This window comes from Pieris napi, chromosome 23 (assembly GCF_905475465.1).
Source record: "Pieris napi chromosome 23, ilPieNapi1.2, whole genome shotgun sequence".
Lineage (NCBI taxonomy): Eukaryota > Metazoa > Arthropoda > Insecta > Lepidoptera > Pieridae > Pieris > Pieris napi.
In genome coordinates, this window is record NC_062256.1 from 638,847 (window position 1) to 651,388 (window position 12,542).

General features: G+C 33.2%; 2 protein-coding genes across 2 annotated transcripts; both read left to right on the forward strand.

The window, feature by feature from the left end:
• Nucleotides 1-264: 264 nt before the first annotated feature.
• On the forward strand, nt 265-9,501 carry LOC125061289 (zinc finger protein 675-like). The gene is made up of 15 exons (XM_047666646.1): nt 265-478; nt 758-865; nt 1,223-1,513; nt 2,814-2,910; nt 3,229-3,344; nt 3,858-3,986; nt 4,555-4,643; nt 5,948-6,070; nt 6,837-6,947; nt 7,343-7,463; nt 7,608-7,690; nt 8,076-8,193; nt 8,599-8,703; nt 9,129-9,263; nt 9,434-9,501. The coding sequence occupies exons 1-15, from the start codon at nt 362-364 to the stop codon at nt 9,488-9,490; spliced, it is 1,800 nt and encodes a 599-aa protein (XP_047522602.1). The 5' UTR covers nt 265-361; the 3' UTR covers nt 9,491-9,501.
• Nucleotides 9,502-9,634: 133 nt separating this feature from the next.
• Nucleotides 9,635-12,337, forward strand: LOC125061291 (mitochondrial ribosome-associated GTPase 2). The gene is made up of 6 exons (XM_047666648.1): nt 9,635-9,957; nt 10,069-10,195; nt 10,449-10,576; nt 10,731-10,917; nt 11,257-11,343; nt 12,023-12,337. Exons 1-6 carry the CDS (start codon nt 9,694-9,696, stop codon nt 12,313-12,315), a joined length of 1,086 nt encoding a protein of 361 aa, XP_047522604.1. The 5' UTR covers nt 9,635-9,693; the 3' UTR covers nt 12,316-12,337.
• Nucleotides 12,338-12,542: the final 205 nt, after the last annotated feature.

Sequence of the window (12,542 nt, forward strand, 5' to 3'; positions counted from 1 at the left end):
TTGCCTCAGATATGTTTCATGATTCGTTCTCATACACACACCGTCGATTTTTTGGGTTAAGCGTTCCGGGTTCCTCGAGATCATCCATTCTTTTGATGCAATACCTGTTTTTAAATATATTTAGGGTAAGCATAATATGTATTCATTAAACGATAAACTGCATCCCAACCCACCACATAGTAGATATGTTTAGAAGTTATTTTGTCAAAGCTGTAATTGTCAGAATGGCAAATGACAACCGTCAAACAAACATGAAACAACAACAAACTTTATCTTTTACTGCCAACTGCTGAGTGCCAAGTTTTTGCATAAAATCTTCGAAATAATTATTCTTGTTTCCTTTTTAAGAATTTTAGTTAATATGAATGAAAACTCCGTTGTAACAAATATATGTGATGGATGTTTAAGTAAAGATCGTGTCCTAACAAGTTTTAGCTATGAATTTTTGTATTTATACTCGCAACTTCTTGGAACTCCGGTAATTTTCTAAACTTGTTTTTAATAACAAGAATTTAAAATGGAAAACATAGTACAAAGACTGAAGGCTTAAACTCTCACATTTCTAATAATTAGGCGAGGTAAAAGATGATTCTAAAGTCAAAGAAAGCGAGAAATCTTTTTTTAAGCTTCAACTATACATTAAAACTGAAATAATCACTATTTTGCACTGGAATGGAAACTCTACAATACTAAGCCCGTGAATGTATACTTGACTGTTTTAATATTATTGTGTTAATCCCAGATTTTAATATTATAGATTGATATGAAGACCATAAACATGTGTTGGGAATGCTGTGCAGTGCTAAGAAAGGTAGAGAGGTTTAAAAAACAAATTAAAAAAGCACAAAACTGTATGCTAGATTTGGTTAGTATATTTATGATTCTCTTTGTTACTCTGCTACATAGATATTATTGTTTAGTGCAAGACTAATTTTAGTATCACAAGTATTTCAAAATCCATTTTTTTACATACAGAAAACAGACTTATTGCTAAGTCTTAGTCTTGCCTCTGAATACCATTTAGAATAGTGGGATTATGCTTTATGATTATGCTATATCCTATAATTTTTAGACCTATTATTCTCAGTTCATATGTTTCTAGCATAGTTAAGTCAATAATATTTACTTACATAGCATTTTACCATCTTTTATATAATTACTAAGTATGCTACTTCTCAATATATTAAGTATTATTTTACTAACAATAATTCTACTATTACAGGTGGAAAACCACTCGCTATCTAAATTAAAGCAAACTAAATGCCTCAAAATTGATTATTCAAGTCATGAAATAGAAAGCAAAGACTTTAAAACTGAAGATGAATCCCTGTATAAGTCACTAGGAATGCAAGATGTTTCAAACCACAATATTACTCATAATTTTTATAACAATAATGCATTTAATAGTGAACCTGATTTATATAGAAATAATGATGTAAAGTGTGAATTTTTTAGCCATAATTATGAGACTGAATTTGATTATGTAGATGCAGATTGTACTGATGTTTTAAGTGTAAGTATATTTCTTGTCTGATTTCTAAATACAACTAGATTTTATCAATAATAAAAAAGCTGCTTGATAAAAAAATATTCTCTTGAAGTTCCAGGGAGTATATAGTTCAGTTATAAAATTGCTGCACCTGCATTTCGTCATAAGAAAAAGAGATATACCTCTGAATTCCGCATGTACCACCAATGACTCTGTTTGCCACTATGGTGAACCAGCTGTCTATCAAAATATTCTACTTATAATCCTTAAATAAAGAAAGTTAAGGCTTTTTATTACGGCTACCTAGGGTCTTTGGAAGCGTTCAAGTAATACGTAACAAATTTGGAGGGGGGGTCCTTTTTAAACGTTACGATCCGGGGCGGGGTTGAGTTACGCGAATTATTGAAGTGAAACTTCTTTATCGGGGTTGGAAAAAAATTTTGTGTAACATTTTTTCGTTACGCGTCACATTTTTCCGTTACGCGCCATCTTTTGAAGTGAAACTTCTTTATCGGCGTTGGAAAAAAATTTACACACATTTGTCACATTTTTCGGTTACGCGCCATCTTTTTCTTGTCCCTACCACGGTTGATCCGAAGAGATTCGAAGCCATTAGTAACAAAAATATATAATAACGATAACAATGATAGTAATACTAATAATTCTATTACAATTAATGAAATTCTGTAATAATCTTAGTACTACATAGTAGTACAGTAATAAGTTAAAATGAAATAATTGTATTTGTATTAATGTCTATGATAATAAAAGCCTTTCGTTAAACTTTATCTAATTTAACTTTATTTAACGAATTTTTGTAAAGTTGCATATAGTAGATCATTTTTCGAAAAATAAGGTCATAAAGAAGTTTCACTTCTTACGTGTGTACGTACACCTAGTACACGCACACATTTTTATTGTTAATTATTTTCTACTTTCCAGTACTTTACACCACATAATGGTAACTTTTAGGTATAAAGAGTCACTGGGTGGTCACGAAACGTTTTACTATTGGGTACAGAAAAACGTTACGGCGCGTTACATGGGGGGGGGGTCAATATTCTCCAAAAATTGCGTGACGTAATACTTGAACGCTCCCCTTACAAATATTTCTCACTCACTCACTCTACCATGAATCATGTTTGCATGAAATATCTAAATTTATAGCCATTGATTTATTAGCATGCATAGGAACAGACGTATCAGTCACAACCTTTAAAAGTATAGTTTTTAAGAAATTATCAATAAAAAAAAATTGTCTTCTGTAATTTAGTTAAAACTTATTACTCACACTTGAACATGATTTTTGACAACTCAATTTCAGGTAGATGAAAAAATTGTTAAGACTCTTGAAGAATTTGATGAATCAGATGATGAACCGCTGCGGAATAAAAAGACAAAAGAGAAAATTAAGAAAGAGAGTGAGTCGTGTTTTGCCTTAGTAACAAGTGTTGACTAGTGATTTGGGGTGCAATTCCCAACAGTTTTTATTACATTTTGTTGCACACTCTAAGCAAATAGAAAATAAATTAACTAAGTAACGATAGTAAGGAAATAATAGTATAATAATAAAATTTCCTCAGGCAAAGGTAACTTTTTACTTAATTAATAAATAATAAATTTTTATCATATTATTTATTTAATGTCTCAAGGCGAAAATTACTCACTTTTAAGATAGTTTTGTTTTTAAAATAAAATGTACATGTTCCTATATGCAATGCGTCTTTCTAATATTATAGCCAAGAGACGAGAGAAGGCATCTGGTGTGGTGATGAATGCCCGAGTGATGAAAAAGCTTCAACAACTGAATGTGAATGGTGATCACCTCGAAATGGTGTTGCTTAGTTGGGAAGAGGTATATTTTATATTTTTTAAGTTTACTTTTACCGCATAATTGGTGTTGTTGTCACCGTAAAATTGTAAAAACCGTTAGATTGTAATCTATCTCGCGAGATTGTAAACTGTCGAAATATTGTGAACCTCAACGAACTGCTTACAATTTAACGTAGTATTATTCGGTAGTTATATGAAATTGTTGGGAAGTAAAATTAATCTGTAATTGACCAAAGAAGTTTGAATGATAACTAAGTTAGTGTAGTACAATCTACCGAATAATAATACGTTAAATTGTAAGCAGTTCGTTGAGGTTCACAATCTTTCGACAGTTTACAATCTCGCGAGATAGATTACAATCTAACGGTGTTTACAATTTTACGTTAACATTGTCATGTCATAATATCAACATAGATCATTTGTTATAGTAACAAAATGTAAAGTTATGAACATAAATTTAGTTATGTTAAAGAACTATTTGTCGAATTCGTAACCTTGAGTTTTCTGAAGGTTAAAATCTGTTGAACGCTTTCAGGTGGAAAGTGAGCGTCAAGCGACGTTACAGAATCCAAAATTCATGCGACACGCCCACAAATGCCACCAATGTGCACTCGGCTTTAACCATGCTTGTAAACTAGATGAACATATGAAGAAACATCAACCGGTGAGTATTACGTGCATTCATTTTTGTTAACTGTCAAATTGACATTTGACATTGACCGCCATTTTCAAATTATATAGTTACTTCTCCTCTTACACTTAACCATCCAAAAATTGTTCTAAATAAGCAACAATATGTTATATAGCGATAATTTTGTTGAAAAAATGTATAAATTAAAATTACAATACTAAATTCTACCCGTATCACCTCGACGTTCGTCGTTCCACAACCGAGCGTTTTAACTAGGGAAGTATTTCCGAACCAATTTGACTTCCATTCACTAAAGAGCGTTGCAATTCCTAAAAGACCGGCAACGCACTCACGAGCCCTCTGGCATTTAGAGTATCCATAAAAGGCTGTATCGCTTAACATCCGATGCGCCTCCTGCCCGTTTGCTCCTTTTTCTAAAAATATAAATAAATTAAAATCTAGCACGAACCAATTGTTTTTCTATTATGCAAAGTCGTAGGAAAGAGCCACTTCCAACTGGAAATAAATATAATTTATACTTACCATTGCTATTTATAATAATTTTAACAACGGAGGGTAGTTTAAAATGTTATATTTTCAGTCCGAGGGTAGTGTGGAATGTGACTCGTGTCATATTCAATGTAAAGACAAACAGGCGCTGGCCTCACATCGGCGAAGACATCGAGTGAGGTAGGTTTTTATTTTTTATATCTTTGGTAACAATTATTATGAATGCCGGAGAGTTAATTTAGATATTTTTGACGTCTATAAGTCAGTATGTAATACATTTAAAATGCGGAATGGGCCTCATAGCCTAGCGGTCTTATTAAGTGGCAGCTAGGTGAGGGGTACCGGGTTCGATTCCCGGTTCGAGGGCAAGTTTTAATTTAATTTAAATTTGTTCTCGGCGTTTGGGAGGGTTGTGCGGTACCGGGCGAGTGCTTAAACCGTACATAAAGGACACTGTCGAATTTCTAAAAGACAAGCACAAATTATAAAAAATCCTATACTTGACGCTGGCTAATGCACAAATCGTGCCAGAGCCATTAAAAAAAAATGCGGAAGTGATACAAAACGCTTGACGTTGACGGTACACGTTAATGCCTATGCATGTCAACTGTCAAAATGACAAAATACTTTTCGCACTCGTCAAAGCTCAAACCTCAATTTACGAAATACTTTTATTTATCCTGTTTCATTGGATTTCATTTTGTGTAAAATAGAAAGAGACAATATCTATTTTTTTGGTTGATTTAAAAAATATTGGACAAGTATTTGTACTGTATTAGCACTTAGGCCGCCTATTCATTGCATTTCATGCACATGCATTGTCTTCATTTTTCCTGTTTGGTGAGATTGTTTGCGATGTAAAAAAAGCATTGCTAAATTTCTTTGGAAAAATAATTAAAACTCCTTTATTTGTCATAGCTGCTAACTTCACGCATATTCTATTTCTTTTTACTTGTAGATTGTCTTATTCCCATTTCGCTCGCGCACGCTCGGCGTCCAGCTGGTTTAAAAAGAATTCGTTAGTGGGCAACTTCATACTGATAATTTTCTGTCACGGTGCGCGCGCATCGTAAAATTTCACTCTCATCAACTTTTCATAACGCACCTAAAGAAGTAAAACTTCTATCAGATACTTTTTATCTGATATTTCTATCATCTCATTCTCTTTAGGTCTGTGTGCTCTTTATTGCCAAAGGACTACTCCAAATCCCGCCATATCTGCCTGCACTGTGCCACTATGCCATGTATCTGCTGTTTCTTTAATCTGGTCTATCCACCTTCTAAATTGTTTTTATTTTTTGCGTAGGTACCTTGGGCACCAGTTTAATACTTTCCACTTTCGGTTCCTCTTACCATATGCTCTGCTTCTGAAAAATGTGTTATTATTATTATAAAATACCAGTCACTTATCGGCGTTAATACGCTTTTCACTAGAGATTTTTAGGCGCCATTAAATCCGCCCCTTATAACAACGGGATTTACAGATGGCGTTGCATTGTATGCGGCGGATGTTGGTCCCGTGCGAGCGTAGCGGCGGATCACGTGCACAGACATCACGCGGGACCGACGCCAACACACACGTGCAATATGTGCGGACATCGGGACACGTGAGTCTGTTCTATTGTCTCTGGTTTACGCGAGTTTTTACACAAATTTAAATAATTAATAATAACCTCAGTAATAAAGTTACGTGTTAACACTTACAGTAAGGGTGATGACACTTTAGTGTTTTTTTGAAGTGAAACTTCTAATGCAACTTCCAACAAGGTTGCGTTAAACGTTTCACGCTCCTGGGGATAGAAAGAGACCGAGCGAGAGTGAATGCTTCCTATTTTTATTTCCACATTACGAAGTTTCACTTCTTCTACTAATTAATAATTAGTACTATTTTTTTTTACATTAACACTAATTCGTAATAGCAATACTGATTAATGAATTAGTTAATTTTCATAACGATCACTAGATGGCGCGCATTTAAGACTTTACTTAGAGGATTGTCTATACTGGTGTCTGTTCATAGATAACTACAGACTGGCCCGAAGAACGGCAAAGTACAATCAGATTAGTATTGAAATTTAAAAAAAATTTAGCTGTAAGGAGTCAAGACTAGTTTTTTTAATTTCATATTTTTAATTGTTATATACAGTGTAAATTTTTATAGCGAATTTCATGGGACCGTGCATTTTTATTCGTTAAGAGACGTTTTGTTATAGGAAGGGAAGAATTAATGTGTTGAGTATTGAGTTTAACCGAATTAACTCATTTTTACGTTATAGACCGTTTTTTGTTATAAAGAGTTTCCACTGTAATTATTATTATACCAATAAGCAATCATTACAAAAATATATTTTGTACTAAAAATTTTAATTACAGAACACTAGGCAAACTACGAAATCACATCAAAAAGGTCCACTCCGGTCAGCATAAATGCGAACTTTGTGATAAAGTATTTCGGGATAAGACATCTCTCAGGAAACATTTGTTGTAAGTTTTGATATATTTAACGGATTTGAATAAAGTTAGATAAACCTGTTTGTATGTTTGACCACAATTTAACTAAAATTCATATCGATCTTCCACGATATATTCTAAGAAAACAGTCAATATTTAATCAAGATGTATAGATATAGCACACACGCATTTCACACTTGAAACGAACCGAAAGGGTATTTTTGATATCTCTCATTATATATTTTTTCTTTGATTATTGTTATAATGTGTGTGTGTTTTTATTAGCAATAAATGTTATGACTTTTTTATGTTCTGCTCTGGGGTCACCGGTACTGTCTACCAAGCACCAACATAAATATTTCATAAGAGCCTGTACAAATATAGCAATAATATTTTTTTTTCACACAATTGTTTAAATTTCTTTATAGTATCCACAGTGGTGTAAAAGAATATTCGTGTAGTGAGTGTGGGAAGCAGTTTCTATTTAAGAAGGCGATGGAAATACACCTAGTCACGCATCAGTCGCCGGCCTATATGTATTGCTATCAGGTATATAAACCGTTATAGAAACTATGTTCCATCATAAACATTGTTATTGTCTATACATTTATAAAGTACTCCTAAATCCAAGATTAAACGTTAACAACAGTTTAAACTTTAAAGTGTTGAATTAATGGTAGAATAATATTCCAGTGCGACATGACGTTCAAGAATCAAATGTCATACAACCAACATATGAAATACAACCTCAAACATATAGATCCAGATAAGCTCAAGTAAGTTTAACTAATAGTTATAATATTGTGCCCACTGAAGTATTTCTGAACCTATTCGACTTAGGGTCCTTCAAAAAAGAGCGTACCAAGTCTTAAAAGGCCGGCTACGGACTCGCGAGCCCTCTAGCAGTGAGAGCCCTTTTCTAAAAAAAATACTACATATATCTTAATAAATACAATTGTTTACAATATAGTTTAAATTTTGTTCGGAAATTCTTCACGGGTAAATATCTCCAGCTTTTTCCAAACTTCTCAATACATGGCTTTTCTCCATTCGTTTCTTGCTAACGCCTCTTTATAATTTTATAAAATAAAAATTCTATGTAAAAAAATCACAACTTTTTAACGATTTCAAAAATGTGTGAACTTGTATATATTATTTCAGGTATGCTTGCAAATTGTGCGATAAAAAATTTGTTAAGGCAAAGCGACTTGAAGAACACAACATGGCGGTGCATTTAAAGATAACGCACATACAATGTCCCGTCTCCGGATGCACCTTTGTAAGTAAAACTATCAAAATATAGAAAAGGCTAATAAATGGCTGATTAATATAATTCATACACTTATTTGCCACCAGAGAATGAAGTCAAACAATAAATGGATTTGTTAAAAAGTAGAACTAAATAACTTTAAAAGTATAAAAATTACTTTAAATACTCAAAAGAGATATATGTTTCCAGAGAGTTAATTGCAATCCGAAATCAATAAACAGTTTTTAATAAATTTCTAAACAATTAATGTGTGAACTCCATATAACGTCATCCATATAACCATATCCATTCAACGTCAACTTCCTGAATCGACAAAATTGTACTAGATTTTTCTAGATTCTTCCCTTATTACGCCATCTATATCGGTATGCGCAGTCCCTTCGTTGTATATAAAGTTATTACTGTATTTAACAGGCGTGTTCATCCCGTGCCGTGCTGAGGTCCCACCGTCGAGCGATTCACGCGCAACACGTGACGTCACGAAATCACGTGTGTGATATGTGCGGGAAGGCTTATACTGCGAGTATTACTCCATATTATATATATTTTTTATAGAACGAAACACGTGATTTTATATCGCCGCCCATGGACAGTCTCAATGCCAGAGGGCTCGCGAGTTTCTGGAAGGACCCAAGTCGAATTGGTCAATTGTCTCTGCCATCTATGGGTATTGGGTAAGGTCAGCAGCTAAACGACCACGACGAGCCTTACTTATAATCGCTAATCAGCTGGTGGCCATTTAGATACCTCATCATGATTGAATAATCAAATTTAACACAAAAGTAACAATATATAATATGGTGATAAACCATAATCCAAAAAAAAATAGAACTGTTACTCAATTAATATAAGTTGAATAATTTAATGCGTCTTTATCATGTTAAAGAATACTTTAATTAATCATTAGATAATTAAGAGTATTTATTCGTTATTATACTTTTTAGACAAAGAAAAGTCTAGAAGGCCACTTGCGCATGCACAGCGGTGAGCGTCCGTTCCGTTGTACGAAATGTCCCGCTGCCTTTGGCTATGAGAGCGCCCTCTATAACCACAATAAGCTCGTACATTTAAAACATAAGGTAAGAAATATATTTTGATAAGAACATTAATCACCTTTTAATTCTACCTTAAAGGGGCCATTCAAATATAACGTAAGCAAATTTACTACAAATATATTTTAGTCCTTACGTGATACTTGAATGGCCCCATACAAGTATTACCAATCCTTTTATTTCTGCTTTATTTTCAGATAAACCGTAGCCGCGCCCAGGCAAACTCAAATTGGATCGAAGTTCCTACAGATTAAAACTTTATATTTATATTGTGTTTTATTTTAAACTAAAACCCAAAATGATTCTATAATATGGTTTGTTAGGCAATCTATGTAGGATTATTGACGTATGTCAATATTTGATAATGACAGTTATAATATGTTGGTGACAGTCGACACTGGCAATAATTCCTAAGTCAAAACAAACATAACCCCAAAAATGTGTTTTACAATTAAAAATGAGTCTAGCGTTTGTTTTTCGCCACTTAAAATTATCAACGAAACAAATTCGCAATTATTGCGACTACCAACCCAAAGCTTTACGTAGTTTGAAGCCAAAGTCAACTCGGACAACAGTGCAATTTTATGTAGATTCGTGTAGAGTACGAGCTGTAGCGGGAAAGGGTGGCGATGGTTGCATATCTTTCCTGTCTTCATGGTGCAAGGAATATGCTGGGCCTAATGGGGGAGATGGTGGGCATGGAGGACACGTTATATTTCAGGTAGAGATACAAAGAAAATATACATAAAAGATTCAGCAACTTGTTCAGTTTTATACAAATACTTTTTGTATAATTGATTTATCCCTTGGTAATAATGATGCGCATTTTCAGGCAACTCATACAAAGAAAAGTTTAAATCATTGTTCTTCAGTCATAACAGCTAAAGATGGAGAGAAGGGATACGATAAAGACTGCAGTGGCAAGAATGCCCAACATGTTATTATAAGTGTACCTATAGGTAAGGTTTTTTAAATAATGAACTGGTCCAGGACTAGTGCTGCACTCTACATTTCAGTATAGTCCAATTATTCCAGTAAAGGACTTGTTTCATTGTATCTAACTTTATTTTAAACAAAAATTTCAAGTACTTGGTTATTTATTGTGCTTCACTAACTCACCAGGATTGTGTTTTATTATTATAGAACAATGTAAGGTGATTTGTTGCTTGTGTTATACAAATATAGTTAGTTTTATGTAAAATTTCATTACAGGTACTCTAATAAGAGATAGCAATGGACGTGTGGTTTGTGACTTAGAACAAGAAGGAGCCATGTTTATTGCTGCTAGAGGTGGAGCTGGAGGCAGAGGAAATAAGTTCTTTTTGACAGATACAGAACAGGTATTTACAAATTTTAGCATAACTTTATATTTCAGTTACCAGATACTCCACATCCCAAATTTTCTTTACAATATTGTTTAATTGAAATGCCCTTTGTATTTGAAAAATTTTAAAATACAAACAGTTTTAACAAGAGATTAACTTTAATTTACAGGCTCCAAATGTAGCTGAATATGGAGCCATAGGTGAGACTGTCCAATATTTCCTGGAAGTACGATCAATGGCCCACGTGGGACTTATAGGCTTCCCAAATGCTGGAAAGAGTACTTTATTACGAGCAGTGACAAGGGCAAGACCCACTGTAGCGCCATACCCGTTTACTACACTAAGACCACACATAGGTAATAGTAAGATTCAGCTTGTCTTTCAGATATACTTGTGGATATTGGCAATGGCTACACAATTAAAAACTTATTTTGTGGATAGTAACTGTTTAGTGGTATTAAGTGATCAGATTAAGGTTATTTAACCAAAGAATAGTTTAAGCTATAAACTGTAAGCACTCTGAGTGTTACATAGCTTAAACTATGCTATATATTTAACTATAACTACTGTATAGTTTATATTATAGCAAATCACAGCTATACAAATGCTTATATAAAATTCCACCAAAGGAATATACAATAAAATTTCTCTGTTTGGTCAGAATTAAAAAACTTAATTATTTATGTATCTTACAGGAATGATACCATATGATGATTATGAACAAGTAGCAATCGCAGATTTACCGGGACTCATACCCGGTTCTCATAAAAACAAGGGATTAGGTATGTTATGTCTGATAAGAATTTATTATTTGAATTGAATATATGTCCAATGGGATATACAGTGTAAACTCCAGGTAACGTACCTCGATTTAACGACAAACTTTCTAAACCGTCGAAATAATTTGACTTTGGTTGGTTTAGCTTGTCATCCATACAATGTTACACCCATCCTGAATAACGAATTATATACTAAAAAGTACTTTTTAAGTTACCGAAATTAGTTAAAACTGCGGAGCTGTGTACATCCTTTTGTCGCTTTATTGTCCTAGTCCGTAATAAACTCGAGTGTCGGCATCATACGTACCAACTTTCTAAGAAATCCGTTATTTTATTTACAAATTGAGATTGCTTGTACGTGCTTTATCACGAAGATGAGGGATCTCGATTTTTTTAATATCGCAATATATGAATAAAATAAGTAAAAAAATACAACATAATTACTGGTGCAGCAAAAGACGTGACGAAAATAACAGACTATACGCAATAGCTTTTAAATAAGAATTATTTTTTATGTAATTACTAATGCTAGTCTGAAATAATTTTTCTTTTCCTAAATACAGATTTGTCTTCTTTCCATTTAACGGCAACTATTGTAACGTCCAAATATGTCATTTGAGTGTCGTTATATAGAGTTTACACTGTATATAATTTTTAATTCTTCTATATAATTGCTTTGCAGGTATACAATTCTTACAACACATTGAAAGATGTAAGGGTCTAATTTTTCTCCTAGATGGAAGCAACGATCCACTTGAACAATATAAAGCGTTGAACTACGAGCTCACTCAATATAACGTCAGTTTGAACGAAAGACAACGGTGTGTTGTCATCAACAAAATAGACCTCCCTGAAGTAAAAAAAACTCTCCCCAAAATTAGGGAGAAATTAGATGTCATTGGAATTTCGGCGAAAACTGGGTTAAATTTACAAGAATTGTTAGGAATTATTAGGAAAATGTATGATTCAGTATAAATAAATTGATTATATCTAGCAATTGAGTGTTTTAATTGTGCACATTTACTAACTTGAATTATTGAACTATGTATTTACTTGGATTATTTTTTAAAGCGTTTACTGCTAAAAAAAATTGTTTTTATGATCAGCCTTCTGACAGATGTCGAATTTTGAGATTTAGTATTGATAGTGACACTATTACACTCAAATTATAAAAAAACGATTTTAGATTTATGTTTAGAATA

Bases quoted from the DNA above. Each gene is read 5' to 3' on its own strand.
- LOC125061291 (XM_047666648.1), top strand. From the start codon at position 9,694: ATGAGTCTAGCGTTTGTTTTTCGCCACTTAAAATTATCAACGAAACAA. The intron at 10,918-11,256 runs GTAATAGTAAGA...TGTATCTTACAG, and splicing joins TACACTAAGACCACACATAG to GAATGATACCATATGATGAT. The intron at 11,344-12,022 runs GTATGTTATGTC...ATTGCTTTGCAG, and splicing joins TCATAAAAACAAGGGATTAG to GTATACAATTCTTACAACAC.
- LOC125061289 (XM_047666646.1), top strand. From the start codon at position 362: ATGAATGAAAACTCCGTTGTAACAAATATATGTGATGGATGTTTAAGT. The intron at 6,071-6,836 runs GTGAGTCTGTTC...TTTTAATTACAG, and splicing joins ATGTGCGGACATCGGGACAC to AACACTAGGCAAACTACGAA. The intron at 7,691-8,075 runs GTAAGTTTAACT...ATATTATTTCAG, and splicing joins ATAGATCCAGATAAGCTCAA to GTATGCTTGCAAATTGTGCG.